The sequence below is a fragment of the Blennius ocellaris genome, assembly GCF_963422515.1.
Source record: "Blennius ocellaris genome assembly, chromosome: 3".
NCBI lineage: Eukaryota > Metazoa > Chordata > Actinopteri > Blenniiformes > Blenniidae > Blennius > Blennius ocellaris.
In genome coordinates this window covers 22,940,293-22,957,863 of record NC_137652.1, presented here as the reverse complement: position 1 = coordinate 22,957,863, position 17,571 = coordinate 22,940,293, and the positions used below count along the sequence as shown (strand labels likewise).

The 17,571-nt window shown below is 45.6% G+C and overlaps 1 protein-coding gene across 2 annotated transcripts in view; it reads right to left on the bottom strand.

Moving 5' to 3' along the window:
• Window positions 1–1,790: 1,790 nt before the first annotated feature.
• neurl1aa (neuralized E3 ubiquitin protein ligase 1Aa) overlaps window positions 1,791–17,571 on the bottom strand; it is a gene marked incomplete at its 3' end in the record, with an annotated part of 43,763 nt that continues 27,982 nt past the window's right edge. Inside the window, exons 4-6 of one of the 2 annotated variants that reach the window (XM_080521094.1) lie at window positions 10,779–11,501; window positions 2,648–2,797; window positions 1,791–2,032 (exon numbers count right to left, since the gene is read on the bottom strand). In XM_080521094.1, coding sequence (XP_080377220.1) covers window positions 1,791–2,032; window positions 2,648–2,797; window positions 10,779–11,501 — 1,115 coding nt within the window. Of the gene's footprint in view, window positions 2,038–2,647; window positions 2,798–10,778; window positions 11,502–17,571 lie in introns of both variants that reach the window. The other variant, XM_080521095.1, reaches the window with a different exon arrangement.

Genomic DNA, 17,571 nt, shown 5'->3' with positions numbered 1-17,571 from the left:
GTAAAAGATGCTGCTGGTAAAAGTTCCGCCACAGAACGCTGTCGTACATTTTAACTGTGAAAGTTTCCAACACTGTGGATTTCTGGTACAAAAATAACTTTTTGTGCTTTTTCTTTTTTCTTTTTTCTCCACTGAGTGATTCTGTGATGGTCCGAACCAGCACAACGTCGACTGGTGATACATCCGTGTGTGTGTGTGTGTGTGTGTGTGTGTGTGTGTGTGTGTGTGTGTGTGTGTGTGTGTGTGCGTGTGTGTTAAGGCAGGAGGCTGGTACAATGGCAACAATCCGTGTGTTTGGGTGTTTTTCAGGGCTCACAGTGTGGAGTTTGGGTGTAGTTGCTAACGAAAAAAACCCAAAAGCATCGGCCCTGAGAAGTATCCAGATTACTTTTTTTTTTTTTTTTAAAGAAATTCTGACTTTGTTTTGTTTCAGAGCTGTGGTTGAACCTGCTGGATGCAGGTTTTGGAGATTGTTTCATTGAAGAGTGATTTTGTTTTGTTGTGTGTAACGCTTTTCTGTTTAGATACGCTTAAATCTTTTCCCTTGAGGATAATCAAGATCTTGAAGGTACAGTTTGCAATTTTCTAAATTTAAAACACTTCAAAAGGTGATAAAAAAAACAGAGAAGAAAAGAAGAAACAAATTTTAAAGACAAAAAAGTAGAAAAGAATAAAAAAGCTGATGGAAAACAATCATGATATATTTCTATTGAACATTAGCATGCTAACAGCGAGCTTTGTTGAATGGGGAAAAGATTGAATGGGGAAAAAGTAGAAGCTGCATTTCATGGTATAAACTAATTTCACTGAATATGAACTGCACTTACTCACTACTGCCACCCAACGCACGGGAGTGGCATTACTCACATTTCACGCACTGCACCTTTAAAATGTTAAGCTAAAATTACTCTATTAAAAAAATATTTGATAGAATTTAACTACAGAGTCTAACTATATTTGTGTCCTTGACATCCTCAGTAGAAGGTGCCGCTCTCGCGTACATGCTCCCTGTCTGATTGGCCGACTTGAGGTGTTGGATTTTGAAGAAGTGTCCAAGCTGTTAAACTGGCCTGAAAAACATTACACGGACTGTTTGTCCCCCTCTGTCCGGTGCTGGGGCGTTTCTGAGAGGACAATTACTGATTTCAGTGCAACACATCACACTGCGGAGCAAAGCAGCTAGCTAGCTAGCACGAAAACATAGCTACCACCAACGTTTTGCGAAGAGAACTACCAGAAAAGGTATATTAGAAGATTATATGAGTACAAGAGGTGTTACAATCCTACTTAGAAATACTCAGCACTGTCTCGCGTCTCTACACACGTCACTTCACTCACTGATAATCACCACGACAACAACAGAGGTCCTCGTGTCTCTTTATCCGGCTCTCAGCAACACACAGACACAAGTTGTGGCGTTCTGAGTTGATTTTCCAGTGCGCTTCTTTCTTCGAGTCGATCGAGAGCAGGTTTTTTCAAGACCCCGCTCTTTAAAAAGAGCCAATGATTGAGACATTCGTGACTTGTGGTGCATTCACGGTCCCTAAATTTGACAACATGGCTCAACCAGTCAAAGAGCTGCGTCACTTTTTCTGTCCTTTCCTTCAAAGTCCTTCCGCAATGAGTGATCTCTTCTGGCTGAAATCCAAGTTGGAACCTACTGCCGTGAAGTTTGGAGAAGATCATTTCAGAGAACCAGCTGACAATATTGATGGGAAAATACCGAATCAAAGTACCAGAGTTCTCCTGAATCTTCCTGTTTTGTTCCTCTGGGGTTGGGCTGGTCAGCCTTACGTACTGCGGTACGTCTTGATAATGTCTTTGATCTGCCTCCTGCAGATGGGACAGCAGGCGTTAGACATCTTCTTGAGCTTGACGCCGCAGGTGTAGCACAGACACATGTGTCCGCAGGCGTAGATCACCGTGTCCACCGCGTTCTCGTAGCAGATGGAGCACTCGTCAGACCACGGCCCGCGGCCCGGCGGGAAAGTGGGCGACTTCGGGAGGCTGATGGGAGAGTTCGGAGTCGTTCCTGCAGTCAAAGACGGGAAGACAGTGTTGATACGGGAAGAAAAAGAAGCACCTGAAGGTCTGATCAGCTCATAACAAAGAGGAATTCCAGTTTCCAAGGAAATCGAAACAGGAATTAGCAGGATTCAAGTAACTTGTTCTCAGTAAAGTACACTATGTGCAACTTCTGGATATTAACTGAAGTTACATCAGTTAATTGGAGGGAGATGCTCTATAATGTGGAAGTCATGACCAACCTGACCTTGAAAATAGGAGTTTAGTGACATGGTAACCATTGAGGTAACAGCTCTAAGATAGAGACAGCAGCTCTGTAGCTCTCGAAGAACAAATAGCACTGAGGCTTTGAAACCAAGTTACTAATCGTAAAAAGAAGTAATGGCATTACAGCCACAGATTACTCTGTGACTACACTGCTCAGTCTATGGACGGTTTTGTTTGTTCCGTGCACTTTTCTCCACAGACAGATTTACGTAACCACCACCCCCACCCCGGTGTGACATAACGTCTGGAGCAGCTGCAGTGAGCGTCCGCAGAGTGCTGGCTTTGTTCCCGAGTGCTGCAGGAGGGCAAAGACTCCCCGTTCACGATGTCTCCCGCCCCCAGTCCCGTCACTCACCCCCCGCCGAGCCGCAGTACGCCGCCGAGCACAGGCCTCCGTTCAGAACCGGGTCGGAGCTGCCGCTGCCCAGAGCGCTGGGGGTGTGCGGGGAGGAGGAGGGCGAGCCGGGGCTGGAGGCGGCCCGAGGGTCCCCGACGTGAGTAGAGCCTGCGGGAGAGATGGGACGTTACAGGAGCACACTGAAACACGATGAGATTAGAAGACTATAGAATTCTCTCAGTTTACAGAATCAACGTGTCAAATAAAAACCTGCAGATCAAAAGGTGTCATCTCATGCACACTGTGGGAGAACTCACGAGCTACTGAGCACCAAGGCCCTTTTGTTATGACAACCTTACACGTGCAGAAGCGTCGCTTTTGTTTCAGAAAGGTTTCGCGTTTGCGCGGCAACATTTTCAAAATAATGTCCATTGACACAGGAATAGCAGAAATGCTGAAAATATTGTAGTTGGCATTCCAGGCCACCAGTTGGCGCTGTTGTTTGTGTAATGAAACTATAATAAACTACAAGCATGAACAATGGTGTCACACAAATATTTGTATGGCCAGACGACCAAGTTGGAATGTTATTACAGTGGGGTGAGGAATTTCGATTGTTTACATACCGAGGGATTATTCCAACTGACAATGCACGCAAACATATTTTGTACTGTGTGATGTAAGAGCAGGGTGGGGGCAGTAGTGGACATGGCTACTACTTTTTTTTTGCTAGGTATCATCAGCTATGATTAACAATACTTAAAAAAAACAAAACATACTTAAGTAAAAGTAAAATTACAGAGTTTAAAAATGACTTAAATACAAGTACTCCAAAAAACACACTAACGTGAGTAAATGTAATTTGTTACGTTCCACTTCTGGATAATGTAATACAACTATGTGAATATTATTGACACAGGACATTACAAAGATCTTTAAAAAGTAACTAATTACCTTATAACTTCTAGAAAGGCAACCCAACTACTTTTTAAAGAAAAGGGGGATCCAAGCTTCGCTAAGCCACTTTTCACTACTTTAACTATTACTTTAAGTACTAGTAACTACTAGAGAGTGACGAGTAGTTTGCACCTCATTGTATGCGAGTCAGGTTGGAGAAATGTGTCATGTGTTGGGTTGTAGCTGCGTAATGCAATAAGTTACATTACGTCGACAGTAAAAGAAATTCTAAAGCGCACGGCATGGAATGGAGACATTTTTGAAAATAATTTTCTGCTGATGAATAATAAAAGAATATAAGATGATCTTGGTATTTTTTAGGTTGTGGTTTCCTCTGACATGAATGATATGTGAACTGTTGGAGGGTTGATCAGTGCCACAGCCCCTCGTCATGTTTCGCCCTTCATCCCAATATACAGACACCCCCCCCTCCCCCTTCCCACCCCCACCAGTGTTAAATCCCCAGGGCACCTCCCACCCAGGGCAGCCGGGCCAGGATCTGTGGTGCCCGGCCCTGATTCCGACTGGTGTGAACAGCTGTGCGTCTCTGCGGCCACGTCGCTGCTGCCGTCCTCTTCCATCCGTCCAGTCGCCCACCTGTCCGTCTTTAGCACATCTATGCAGAGATCGTCTTCCCCGCACTCTTGCAGCTATGTGGGGCATGTGATGGGGTGCTGGGTGGGGTTGGAGTCTGGGGATCCAGCGACGTGACCACTGAACACATGCTTGAGCCTCAAACAAGTGTAGCATGAAAACAAAGGCACCAGGGGGCGCAAGTACTGCAAGAGGCTCCAGGAGTACAAAGAAGGGATGTACTCCACCCGTCTGTTGTTTAAATATTCAATTCTAAAATGGTCTTATTTGAAATTAAATCTATAGAGACTTCAGTCTCTGTTAAAATATCTCTATAAAATTCTCAAAAGCCCTCTTCAGAACTTAAAGGTAAAGATGCCACTACCTAGGTTGCCATGGAAACATGGAAACTGTCCACTAACCTGAGGCGTTAGCATTAGCATAGCTGCTATTTCTCTACGTTTTCGTCAGCATGCTGCTCACAGTGTCATTAGTGCCGACTCTCTCCATCCTCCTCACACATTCCACTGATCCAGCGAGCGACTTTAGCATTAACAGTACAGCGTTCGCCCTGTACCATGCACTATTTCTGCAAACTGACCGTACCCTGATTACTATGCCCAGTATGAGCTTTAGCATTCGCAGATTAGTTGTATTCCATGTCTATACTCTGCTCATTGTGAGCATCACTTTTAAAACCGGTCAATGCTTCCAGTGAAGATCAACTCTGTTACCATTTCACCGAACTCTTGTTTACCTGAGACTTCATTCATTCACTCACATGTCAGTCGATTGTTTTGTTGGCACATGAAAATATATTTAGTTTGAGAGAAAACCTGAAATCAGAAGTGCTTTAAATTTGTTTTAACACATGCGAGTAGCGCATACAACCTCTTCATTTGTATCTGGAGACCAGAAAAATCCCCGATGATCCTTTGAAGCAGCAACATTTCAGCTTCTCACTGGATTTTGACATCTGGACAGAAAAACTAATAGATTTCAGGGACGAGCTGGAAGCTTCAAAGTAAGAAAGATGTGATTAATTTCCACAGTCTTTCACACCTCAGCTGCTAATGCTGCTGCAGCTTTTATTTCATGTTATTTCAAAACCAGTCCGTAATGATGAGTCCTTTTTTATTTTAAAGGTACTTTCTGAATGCATCCACCCGGATGTGTTCTGTGAGCTCCTGGTCCTCATACATATGCATTGCTGGCTGTCTCCTCCCCACCTGATACTGAGATAAACAACTGTGGGATGTACGAGTGTGTCCTCCCGCCAAAACAGCTCCTTTGTCTCTTCAGATAATACATCCAGCGCAGACAAAAAGAGACTATTAACATTTGATGCAGCGATGTAAGCCATGACCTTAAACTGCTATCTGCAGAGCTGCTTTCCTCTCATCCCATCCAAACACAGTCTACAAAAAAACAACAACCAAAACAGTGTAGATTAAGTGAACGTTTGTCCTGCTGGCGCCTCACAACAAGAGCTGCTCTGCAAGTAAACAGAGGGACGCCCATTTAAAGTGCTTTGTGTTTGAGGAAAGAGTTTCATCCGGGAAATGTTAATGGAAACTATTTGCAGGGTCTTTTAGTTTTTTTCTTTAAGCCAAAACAAACACAGATTTGTTTTTTTCCTGATGACCCTTCATCTGCTGACACAGGTGGAGATCTGCTACTCTGTTTGGTTCAGTTACACCTACTTTCTCTGCTCGGGTACAACCAGCACCAAGTGACACGTCATGTTCCCATGGCAAACTGAGCACGACGTGAGGAGCGTCACGTTTCCATGGCAAACTGAGCACGACGTCACGTTCCCATGGCAAACTGAGCATGATGTGAGGGGTGTCATGATGACGTGAAGAGCGTCATGCTTTCATGGCAACTGAACTTGACATAAGGAGCACCATGCCTTCATGACGACAGGGGGAACACCATGTTTCCATGACGATATGACGAGCGTCATGTTTCCATGATGACATGAGCAGAGAGCAGTGAGCAGAGAGGAAGAGCAAGCGGGTAAGCTAATGAGCTAATTGTGGAAGGAAATTTTTTTTTAACGAATTCTGAGGAGGACAAAAAGACAGTAGCTCTACAAATGCCGAAAGCCGTCAAGAGGACAGAAACGCCAACATCAAGGGAGCAGAAAACACAGCAACTCTCTATGTGCTAAAGCTCCAAGTGTTTCTCTGAACAGGACAGAGACCGCAGCTCGAGGACTAAAATAACTAGAAACAAGCCCACTGAAACCTCAGCAACTGCATTAGCAACTCCATGGTAATAATTAATTAGCATGTTTCTGCTAAATGTAGTTACAGTAAAGCATTCAGGAGGAGAGTGAAATCAAAAGAAAATCCCGAAGAGGAGCAGCTGGGACAACAGAAGACGAGACGAGGAGCGAGGCAGCTGGATGTGGGCGGCGAGTGGCTTTGCTCGAGCGTGAGCGCGCTGACATTTTAATGGAATCTATATTACATGTGAAGTGGGTCACTGGACATTACCATGAGCCAGCAAGTCCATCCACCATCTCTGCGTCTCAGAGTTCAGCTCTCTCTGACACAATCTCACTAATAGGAGATGGTTTCTGGTGAACAGTCAGCGTGTCTTAATAGACGAGACTAAAAGTGACATTTCTTTGTATGAAAAGAATTCACTGATTCTGTCCACTTCCTGTTTGTCAGACTCAACTATCTACTTGCCACTGCTAGAGGGAGGTCAACCGATCATTCAGTCTAACAATAGGCCACGAAGAGACAGCCCCACTTCGAAGTCTCACAGTGATCAGCATAACATTATAACCATCAGTTAAATATCAGGGTTCATCATCAAACTGATTGAGTCCATTACTATTTTCATGAAAATGTGTATTTGCTCTGTAACGATGTTGCACTCGATGCTACATGTCGCATTAACATCCACAACGATTGAAGACCTTTAGAACTTTGCCCAAAACATCACACCGGTCCACAACTGTTCCGTCTTCTTCCCATAATGCATCCTGGTTCCCGAAGTAAACCACACAGACAGAACTGTGGTCCAGTTCTGATGCTCTTTGATCATTGTTGGTCTGTTGGATCAGACTACTTCCATCAATTAGGCTGTCTCCCACCAGGTTGTTGATTCATTTCTTTTTCTTCCTTGGACCATTTTTGGCCATTTCTGACCACTGCAGGCTTGGGCCACCCAACAAGAGCTGCATGTTAGGAGATACTGTGACCCAGTAACCATCATACTGACTCAAATCTTCACATTCGTCTATTTTTCTGCTTCTAACATCAAATCCTAGGATACAATGTTTACTTGCTTTTGGATCTATCCTACATACATCAGTCTTGATGCAGTGGTCATAATATTTTGGCTGATTGCATGTGAAGTATCTCATTCATGTGGAAGGAAAAGCATTCAGGGCCTGAAGGATGTGCATCAGCGGCACACTGAATGTAAACATCACATTGTTTATGAGGAAATTCCTGCGGGCAGCTGCAGTGATCGTAAAGATGGGACGGATACGTGTAAATATTCTGACATGTAACGAGGTACAAGCACACAATTTCATCCTCCACATTTAAAACAGCGTGACATACAGGACCATTACTACTAATAGACCTGATGCAGTATCGATTTCATCCGCGGGGTCGTTACCCCGTCTGAGCACTGACCTCAGATAAACCCTGCGTTCGTTCCACTGTGGTTACTGAACGCAGAACAGGTCCATTACTTCCTGCTTTGTGTGGATTGACGAGCGCTTTATCTCTCCATCATGAGGAGCAGGAGGAGTCCTCCGGGACTCATCTGTCACTCCGAGCAGGAGCTTTGATTTCAGCCTCACCGCTCCCCGAGCACCACCCTGCAGCCCATCACAGCTCCCACTGTGAGAGCGGCTTCCTGAAGTCGCCGGGCGATAAAGACGATCTGCACCTTGCTGGAAATCCCAAGGCAACAAGACGTGCGTCGGACCAGTTCTCATTGTTCTGTGGTTCCTGTTCTGATGTGCTGCCAATTCTTCAGCTTTCAGTAAACGATTGTCGGAGAGGCAGAGCACGAGGAAGCCAGGTGGTGTGTTGGACACGTTCCCTCATCACAATCTCGGCCTCATATTTCCGTCACATCTCTGCTTCTGATCTACACAGCGCCTACAAAGTATAGGATACCGAGAAAATTCAAAAATGAGCACAAAGAGGAGAAGAGCTTTGTGCTTCGTCATCACAGTGACCTCCAGGACCTTGACAGTATGAGCGTGCGGCCACAGACCGGACCCATCAGTGTGCACACTTGAAAGTTTCAGTGAATCAAAAACAAAACATAAGAGAGTTTATCTTGAAAATAAGGTGCAGAAGGTCTCACTCACTGTACACTTAACAATTATACAGATGTAAAATAAACCTGGGAAGCTTCATTATATTAATACAATATTTTGGGGACTATATGTTTGTCTTTTGGCTGCTCATGCAACTTATATATCAAAATATACTGGCTCATAACATTTATGACCACTAGATGTCTCTGTATGACAACAGAATGTCGCTTCATTAACAGAAAATCCCAAATCGCTGTTGGATTTGACTAATAGAGCAAGATGAAGTATCCAAAAAGAAGAAATCTACACAGCAGAATTTAAATTGAAATGTATATTCATAAAAAAAAATATGGCTCCTGTCAGCTGCTGCTGAATTATATAAACGTTAGCTAATTGCTTTGGTTCTGGTGAGAACTGCAGATTTTCCATTTTTGTTCTCGTGATGTGATCTGAGAGGAGCCGATCAATAAATGAGCTACAATTATCATCAAAGACTGTGCCAACGAAACATTTTGATCTGTCTGTGCAGAGTCAAATAAAGTCCATGAAATCCGAGTTTGTTTTTATTTCTTATCTTTTGCATTGATAGCGTTTGTCTGGAGCTTTGTTGAACCTCGTTGTGATTTCGTATCTGCGCCAGCTGTCGTGGTTAATTTGTCATCAGCTGATGCTAAAATTGGGTCAAGCTAACAGAGGACAACATGAACACAGTGAGCCCAGAGTTTCCAGCCAAATATCTCGCTGTAAATCAGGAGTGTGAAACAGTCCACGGGTCAAAACTGGCCCAATAGAAGGGCCAATCCCACCCATGGAATGAACCTGCAAAGTGTGTAAATTAAGAAAAGATACATGCTATTAATATGTCCACTGGAGCCAGAGTAACTGAAAAAAGGAGTTTAGCATAATAGCAAAGCTAAGGCTGGCTCAGTTAGCAGGACAGAACAAGATGGCAGTTCTGCATCTCGCAATTTATCCTACTGACTTCCCACTTCCATGAGTCCAGTGCACCGGGTAAAAGTGTTTGGCAATCAATCCCGCAGAGGGCACTAGATCAATGACCAACATGAAGAGTAGAGTTGAAAGGACAAGAAAATAACAATAACACACAATTAATCACAGTGGGACATCACACTGATCCTGATATTGAGGCATTGACGAGTCACACATTGCCCCCCCACACGTTTGGTCCATATCTGTAAATTTAGAGGAAACGGACAGAAATGCAGTTGAAATGAACGCTGAACATTGACAGAAGCCAGACTGGTCAACAGTCAGTAGGGAAACACTCGACTTTGTTTGTTGGAATATTTACAGCCAATGTCCTGAGGCAGGAAGCGTCTCTACACACTCATAGGAGTTAAGTAGATGCAGAGTCATGACCCGGGAAGATGAAAAACAGGAAGAGGTGGAGAGAAGCTGCGAGTGGCATGCAGCAGGGACGACACTTGCCCTGCTGGTGGTGAGCTGAGACACCTCAGGTCTGTTTACTCTCTTTTTAAAGGCTGCAAACGACAGGCGGAGCGGAAACGCTCCGTCCTGGTTGCACGAAATAGAGGAGACAGCTCAGCCACTTGTGCTAAAAAGGTCTTCCAACAACAGCAGCATTAGCATTAACATAAGCATCCCCGAAGTCACAGCTTTCACCACAGGAGGTTGATTCTGCACACGTTCACGGCTCCACACAGACGTGCTGACAGTGTCTTTGTCAGCTGTATAATGCAGGTCGACACGTGTGGCAGTAAAAGCGTCTTCCATTACCGCGACATTTACGAGGCGCCACAAGCCCAAACTGTCGGCCTTTCAGAGGTGTCACCAGTGTTGCTTCTATAAATACGGACGTCTTTTCTTTCAGAGACAGCAGCGGAAAGGGAAGCAGAGATCAGAGCAGGTCAGAGAGGAACAACCTTCGATTTAACAGCATGAGCTGGATAATCAGTGAGGAGCTGAATAATGTTGTCAACACCGGAGTTTGCCGAAGGAGGTGACCATATCTGGATACTCCCCCATTTATGATTTCTTCCAAAACTAATGAGTTATTGACAGAATATGGAAGAAAAGATGTGTCTTTATCTTTTATACTATCTCATCCTACTCATGACTGTGGGTGAAGGCAGGTTACTGCCTCAGTCGGTGATCAGTCCATCAAAGGGCACGTTAACAGTCGAAAAATCAACTAGACAATCGGAGAACTTCAAGAAAAAACCACAACGAATGCCACATGCAAACTACACACGAGAGACTTGAGGGAGTGGCTCTGATGAAACAGCAACCTCTTCTAGTTGTGCAATCCCTCTACTTTATCTACCTTGGCGTGATGCTTACCCAGAATCTTCAGCTGTGTGACGGCTCCATGCAGGCCGAAGAACATCCACAGTGGACGAGAGTTGTCCACGCACACCTGCATGCCCACGTTGGTGCCGTTGTGGCTCAGGATGACCTCCCCCTCGTGGTTGACCAGGAAGCCCAGGATGTCGCTGCTCTGCAGGGGTGTCGGCACGCGGCACACCGCCCAGAACTCTTTGCGGTCCACCAGCGCCTCGGGATTGTAGGGCAAGTCGCTGGGGCGCAGCACCGCTGGGTCGCAGGAGGTCACGCCATAGGACAGAGATCCCGAGCGCGCTGGGCTGGACTTGGTAACTTTAATGAAGACGGTTTCTCCGGTGCGCAGCGGGCGGTTGGTGAAGACCAGCGTACGCTCCTCGCGTGCGTGCTCGGACCGCGCCACCGTGTGCTCGTCCAACGTCTTGATGTGGGCGCCGCGCAGCTGGTGGAAGTGCAGGTCGCTCTCCAGTGCCGACGGCAACAGGGACGACTGCTGCGAGTTGAGGGAGTTCTGCGGGATGGGGCAGGCGGAGGAGGAGGAGGCGGAGGCCAGGTGCAGCGTGTGGCGGTGGGTGTGGCCACGGCCGCCGTCCTCCTGCTGCAGGTTGAGGTCGCAGAGGCTGACGGAGAGGCGGGAGTCGTCGGCCTCGCGGCGCAGCGAGGACGAGCGCACCGTGGTGAAGGAGCGAGGGCGGAGGCAGTCCGGAGGAACGATCTCACTCTCTGAGGACAGAAACACAGAGGAGGTGAGACTCTGAGGAAGCACACACGAAAAACAGAAAAACACACACACAAAAAAAACAGTTTGAGCTGTGTTCCTCTAATGACTCCATGCTGAGGCCTATCGCAGTGATTTTCAATAATATAAAATACAAAATAAAATATTCGATAAAATACAGACACACACTGATTACAGATCCTCATGTTGCTCGTAGTCTCATCCTACGCCTCCGCACATAGGCTTAAAATAACGGCCTGAGATGTGCCCTCACTGCCTCCGCCTCTGCCTCTCTTACCCCTCCTGGCCTGGCGGCCGGGGTATAATTAGTTTCGGTTTGAGTGAATGAAAACCGGAGCAGACGTGAGACGGAACAAAGTGAAAATGTCATCCATGTTTCCTGTACAATTGAGGTTATGAGGGCACCAAGAGACCCTCATGTGTAGGGATGGACGGGGGCTCAGGGGTGGAGGAGTGAGGGTGAGGCAGGATAAAAACCAGCCGCTCGCTGTCTCTGGAGAGTCTCTCCGGCCCCGGTTAGCTGCAGGCTGCTCTATCGGAGCAGGACCTGAGAGGCCTGGCTCCAGATAAACCTCTTAGCCTCAATTAGCAGGGCTGCGGGACAGGCCCTGCTAACTGTACACTGTGGCAGTGAAAGCACAGCGGCAAAGCCTCTTATGATGTGCCCCCACCCACCCTATCCTCACCCCAACCTCACCCCTCTCCTCCCATGGATGAAAGACACTCAAGCGGAGGCATATTTGTGACAGGCCTGGAACAGAAACCTCCTAATAGAGTTTTAAGTTGATTTTGTGGCAGATTAATTGCTTTGCTCGGTGGTCAGAGAACATCTGCAGAGAGATTAGCATCTCATCAAGGAATTTTATTAATGTACGAGTACAAGTTACACAACAAGTATACTTGAGTACACCAGAGGGAGGTTGGTAAAGCTCTGATCGGCAGCGTGATATGTCAGTGAGTGAGGACACTTTGTTTTTGTATTTTTGTGTGAGAAAATATTTGTGTTTTGAAAATGATGTTCATTGGCATGGAAATGGCAGAAAGGCTGATGTAGTTATTATGTAGTGCCACTAGTGGGAGCTTTTTTTAATTTTTTAAAAACATTTGTATTGACAGATGATGGAGTTGGACTGCTATTAACCGGACTGGGAGTTACTCTGGATGCCGCCATTACATATTCCATAGCCTGAGCCTGGGTTTGTTGAAGTGATCAGTGTCAGCTGAGATTTGGAGGAACAGTGAGAAACTAAAGATCAGTGTGCATCATTCTCAAGGCGTGGGGCCACGAAGCAGTGATGAAAGAAGGTTCCCACCCGATGACCCAGAAGATGTGTTTGCAAAATTTGGTAAATTTCAAATTACAAGCCACTCTTCAAAGGCTTTTGAGATTTATGGACCTACAAATATGGGATCTACAGCCAAATGTGTGCAAAATGTGTATCAGCTTTTCGATAACAGCCTATTCCTGTTGGAGGACAAAATGGACCTAAACCTCAGTATAGTTTAAAAACATGAACATTTGACAAAAGAAGTTATTCAAAGTAGTTTGTCATAGAGCACTGGACAAACTCATCTTTTGAGTTGTGATATGAACCTGGCGAACCAGGAGTAAAACCAGGGAGAACATGGAAACGGCAGAGACAAAGGCTCTCTGAGACCTGAATGGAAGCTGTGTTTTCTGACAGTGATAAGTCCGTGTGTACCACTGCACCCCTACAGCCTTGAACACATTTATTTTAGAGTCCAGGACCTGAGAATCCACATCAAACTCCTTCAAAAAACAGCGGCTGCCATCCCACATCAAGCGCGTAGGATTGAACCAAAGACGACAGCAGCTCCGATTTGCCCTATCCTCCCGAGAGTGGCGGGTCTGATTTCCTGCATCATCAGTGAAACGCCGTTTGATGAGTCCTTGTTCGCCGCGCAGCCGAGACGGGCGGTTCTGTCATCTGTCAGTTAACGTTAGCGGCTAACCCGGAGAGTGGTGATTAATGTTTCAGTGGAACGAAGGCCTGTAATTGTACTAATTGATTTCTCAAAGAGGCTTTAAATGGAGAGGACGGTGCAGGACAGAGGTGGGAGGGGGAGTTCCAGATCCTACAGACTGCTAATCAACCATTAAACAACTCTCCACTCAGAAGTGTGCAGCATCAAACTGCTCCGAGGCAGGACGGTTTCATCGGTTTCCTCCACTATCTATTCCCCCTTCTTAGAAAAAAAAAAGCCCACGTGAATACGAGCGGACTCCGACCGCGACTTAACCTGCTCATCCTGCTCATTTCAGTTTTGGCACATTTTTTAAATATTCCTGTCAGATTAAAGTTACATTTATCACTTTCAATACCACGATGAAGAACAAAACCTACTCACCAACAGCAGCATTGGGAGATTTATTTCTTCAATTAGGTGTTAATGTATTTTGTATCACTTGTTTCAGTGTCTATTTGTTTCTGTCTTTTTGTATTAGGGCCAGCATCAGGTGGCAAATTAAATTTCCTCACCATCCAGGGTTCAATGTTAATATAATTTGAATATCATTAATACTCTTATCAGATCATGTAATTTAAATAATGTTACAATAATAATATGATTTAAATAATACAAACCCAAAGTCATGTGGCATCTTTAGAAAACAGTGGCCATCATGAGAAATGGAATGTTATGTGCATTCTTTTCAGTTCATATTTGAAATGCTGGTGTATGTCCATCTGTCTGAAGGTCCACAGTCTTGCATGGGAAAAACAGCTCAATACCAAGACCCTTGCTGCATTGCTGTGGAGCGACAGTCGTAACCACTTCTCTCACAGGCTGGAGAAAACCACTCCATGCTCCGGGAGAATATGCAAACTCAAGACAGGAAGGCGGCTTCACACCAACACCAACTGTAAGCAACTGTTCCTGTTCATCCATCACTCCATCATGAGATTCATTACGACACAGGCCAGACGTCTTGGTTGGCAGAGTGGCGGGGATGCAGGATGATGACACGTCTCGCAGCAGGATCACAGTGGAAACAGAGAGAACAGAGGAGTGGAGTGAAGCGAGGGAGGGAGGGACTGGGGCATTTTGCTGTGACATCGCTTGGATTTATGTTGAAAGGAGCTGGCGGAGAAGCCGTAAATCATCTCGCCGTCTATCCGTGTGTCAACGACTCAAACACACAGAAACGATTCCTCGAAGAAGAAAAAAAAAGTCTTTTATCAGCTTTAATTCAGGAAAAAGAAAAACCCTGCTCGGTATATGTTCCTCCTTTCCCTTGTTCACTTATCAAAGAGACGCCGTTTCAAACCCGAACTGGCTTGTCTGCCACGTTTTCTTCTTCTTTTGTTCATCAAAGCCGGCTGAGTTTGAGGTTTTACCTCAGTGTGTCCGCGCGTCGTTAGCTTGTGAGAACAAAAAGAGGAGGGGAAAGGTTTATTTTGCGTTCGTAAAAGTGAGCCTCTGATTGTGACCTCGCCAGCTGCTGCTCGCTAATCTTGGTGCACCTGCGTTATTTAGCCCACCTTTTGTCCTATTGGTTCCCTTTCAAACTCAATGCTGGCAGATGCTCTTTCCTACGGGCCAAGGCCAGAATTCAACACTCGGAAAGCTGCATTAAACATTGTGTGTGTGTGTGTGTGTGTGTGTGTGTGTGTGTGTGTGTGTGTGTGTGTGTGTATTTAAATAGACCCTTGGCAGCTGCTAATGCTGAGAGGAGTGGGTCATAACCTGATTATTTACCTGATAAAGGAAGGAATTCAAATACAGCTTTATTCTGACAAGAACCAGGCCGATTATCTATGGGCACACTTACCCCCTTGTAACTGTGCCCTCTAGTGGGCACCTGGAGCATTAGGAGGACATGTGTTCAGATTAAGATTTCACATTCACACTTCACCGATTTTTACCTGAAAGAAAACATGCAGTTTTAAAGCCTCAAGTTAAACAAAATGTGACTGTTAGATCCATGTCGCCATAAAGATCCAACACACCTGTAACTTCTCCAGTGATAATGGCCCAATGACTCTTTGTTGCTCTCTGACACAAAGGAATCAAATCAGGTGGCGAGCATCAAAACCTTCACTCAGTGGCCAAGTGTTCCTGCCTTCAGTGGAAAAGTTCAAAGGCACACATATTACTCATATTTAGGGCAGTGGTGGTCGAGGCCACCATCTTGACTTCCTGGGCAAGACTGTTCACGTCAGTAGGAAAATGGTAGGTTTCGTCAGCCAGTATCACAGATCTTCTGCTTGAATCTAAACAATGTGTGACTGTTTCCTGAGGTTTGTATGTACATGTATCTACAAAAATCCAACACACTTGTCACCTCTCTAGTGATCTTCTATTCTGAGCCAGCTGAGTTTTTTTTTTTTTTTTTTTAGCTGAACCACTTTTTTGGTCTTTTTCAAATTCTCGACTGGCAGATGTTCTTTCGCATTAGCCCAGGCCAGAATTCAGCAATTTGAAAGCTGTGGAAACTACATTTGTGTGCGTATGTGAGTGTGTGTTTTAGTGGGACATTGGAAGAGGCAGCTGCTGACATTGACTGACAAATAAAGGGTGTTCATCACCGGATTCTTCATTTTAGATTGATTTGCTAACCAAATGCGACACCTGTTGGATGAACCGTTAATTATTTCTATGGGCCAGAAGCATCTGCTGGACCTTTTCTTTTCAAATATTTTTTTTTTTAAACTAAAACCCATTTGGCTCACCTTCTTTCAGTTCCTCCTTGGAGCGTTTTTTTGATTAGCATAATTAGGCACCTGTTGGTCTAATACTTCACAAATACATGAACAAGAGGGGCGGGTGAGAAGGAGGAGGAGGAGGAGGGGGGGGGAATGGCAGTGTGTCTATTTTGGCCCACACAGGCTTTGGCTCATGCTGTAAATGTTTTTGATTGGGGAATAGCCGCAAAGCAGGTTAGCTAATGCTGTGCATGGAGGGGGAGGCTGGCTTAGTGGCTTTGCTAGCCTAAGCAGACGAAACGTGCCAGGAGTTTGAACCAGTGCCGGAGAGGGAGAGGGAGGGTGAGGAGGGGAGGAGGTGGCGGATTTACTCTCCCTCAAGCACACAATCTATCTCACTGGGCTTATCTTTATCCACAGGTCTGCGGAGGGTTTCATCTTATGTCAGCGAAGGTGAAGAGAGCCAGAACTGGAGGAAGAAAGTGAAGAGGAGGTGATCTTAGAAAGGGAGGAGTGAGAAGAGAGGAGCATCTGTCCATGTGGTGGGAAATGGGATCAGCTGAAAAGGCAGATGGATATCCAAGGGTTTTGCTATTGCTGTGCACAGATAAGAACAGTGAGTCGGTGGGACAACACGGGGTCTTTCAGGGAGAAATGGAGGCAGTGTGTAGCTCAGCGGTGACTGACCCGGGATTAAGAACCTTCAGGCTGAGCAAGCCAGCAGATACACAACAAACTAAAGGAGGAGGCGAGCTAGAGAGGGGCAGTGGGGGTGAGCATCAGAGAGGGGGGCCTTTGTGCGAGATGTTTGGGATGCTCTTTATTTCCTGGCACTGGCCCAAACCCTGCGTCTCTGATCGGGCAGGACGGCTTTGAACCCGGGGCTTTTGGAAAGAGCAGCATGCTCCCAGGGCGACACATGGCCCGAACAAAGAGCCAGGCACAACGCCCGGTAAGTCACAGAAAGCCCCGTCCCTGAGGTCATCCAGCATGTGCCGCCCGCTCTCTGCCAATCAGCACGCTAGGACCTCAGCGCTAATAACCTCCATCATAAGGTTCTTATATTAAAGCCCCCCCCCCTGTTTTTATGTCTGCGCTCCACCATGGAGGCAGACTAATAATTTATTACTGGGAGCTCACGGACACCTTCACAACACGCACAGTCTCTAAACATGCGCCACTTCTTGTATGACCCCAATTTCAAAAGAGCGCTGTTAAATAAGAACTTGGTCTGTCAATCAATTAGAACTTTTTAATTAGACAATCACACAAATTTTAGTGTGTTGATCGCAATTCCTCACTTTATTTTTCTTTTTTGTGGATATAAAGACATTTTTAAAGGTGTTCAAAGTCTATGAAACAATGAATCAGCTAACTTATTGAAACT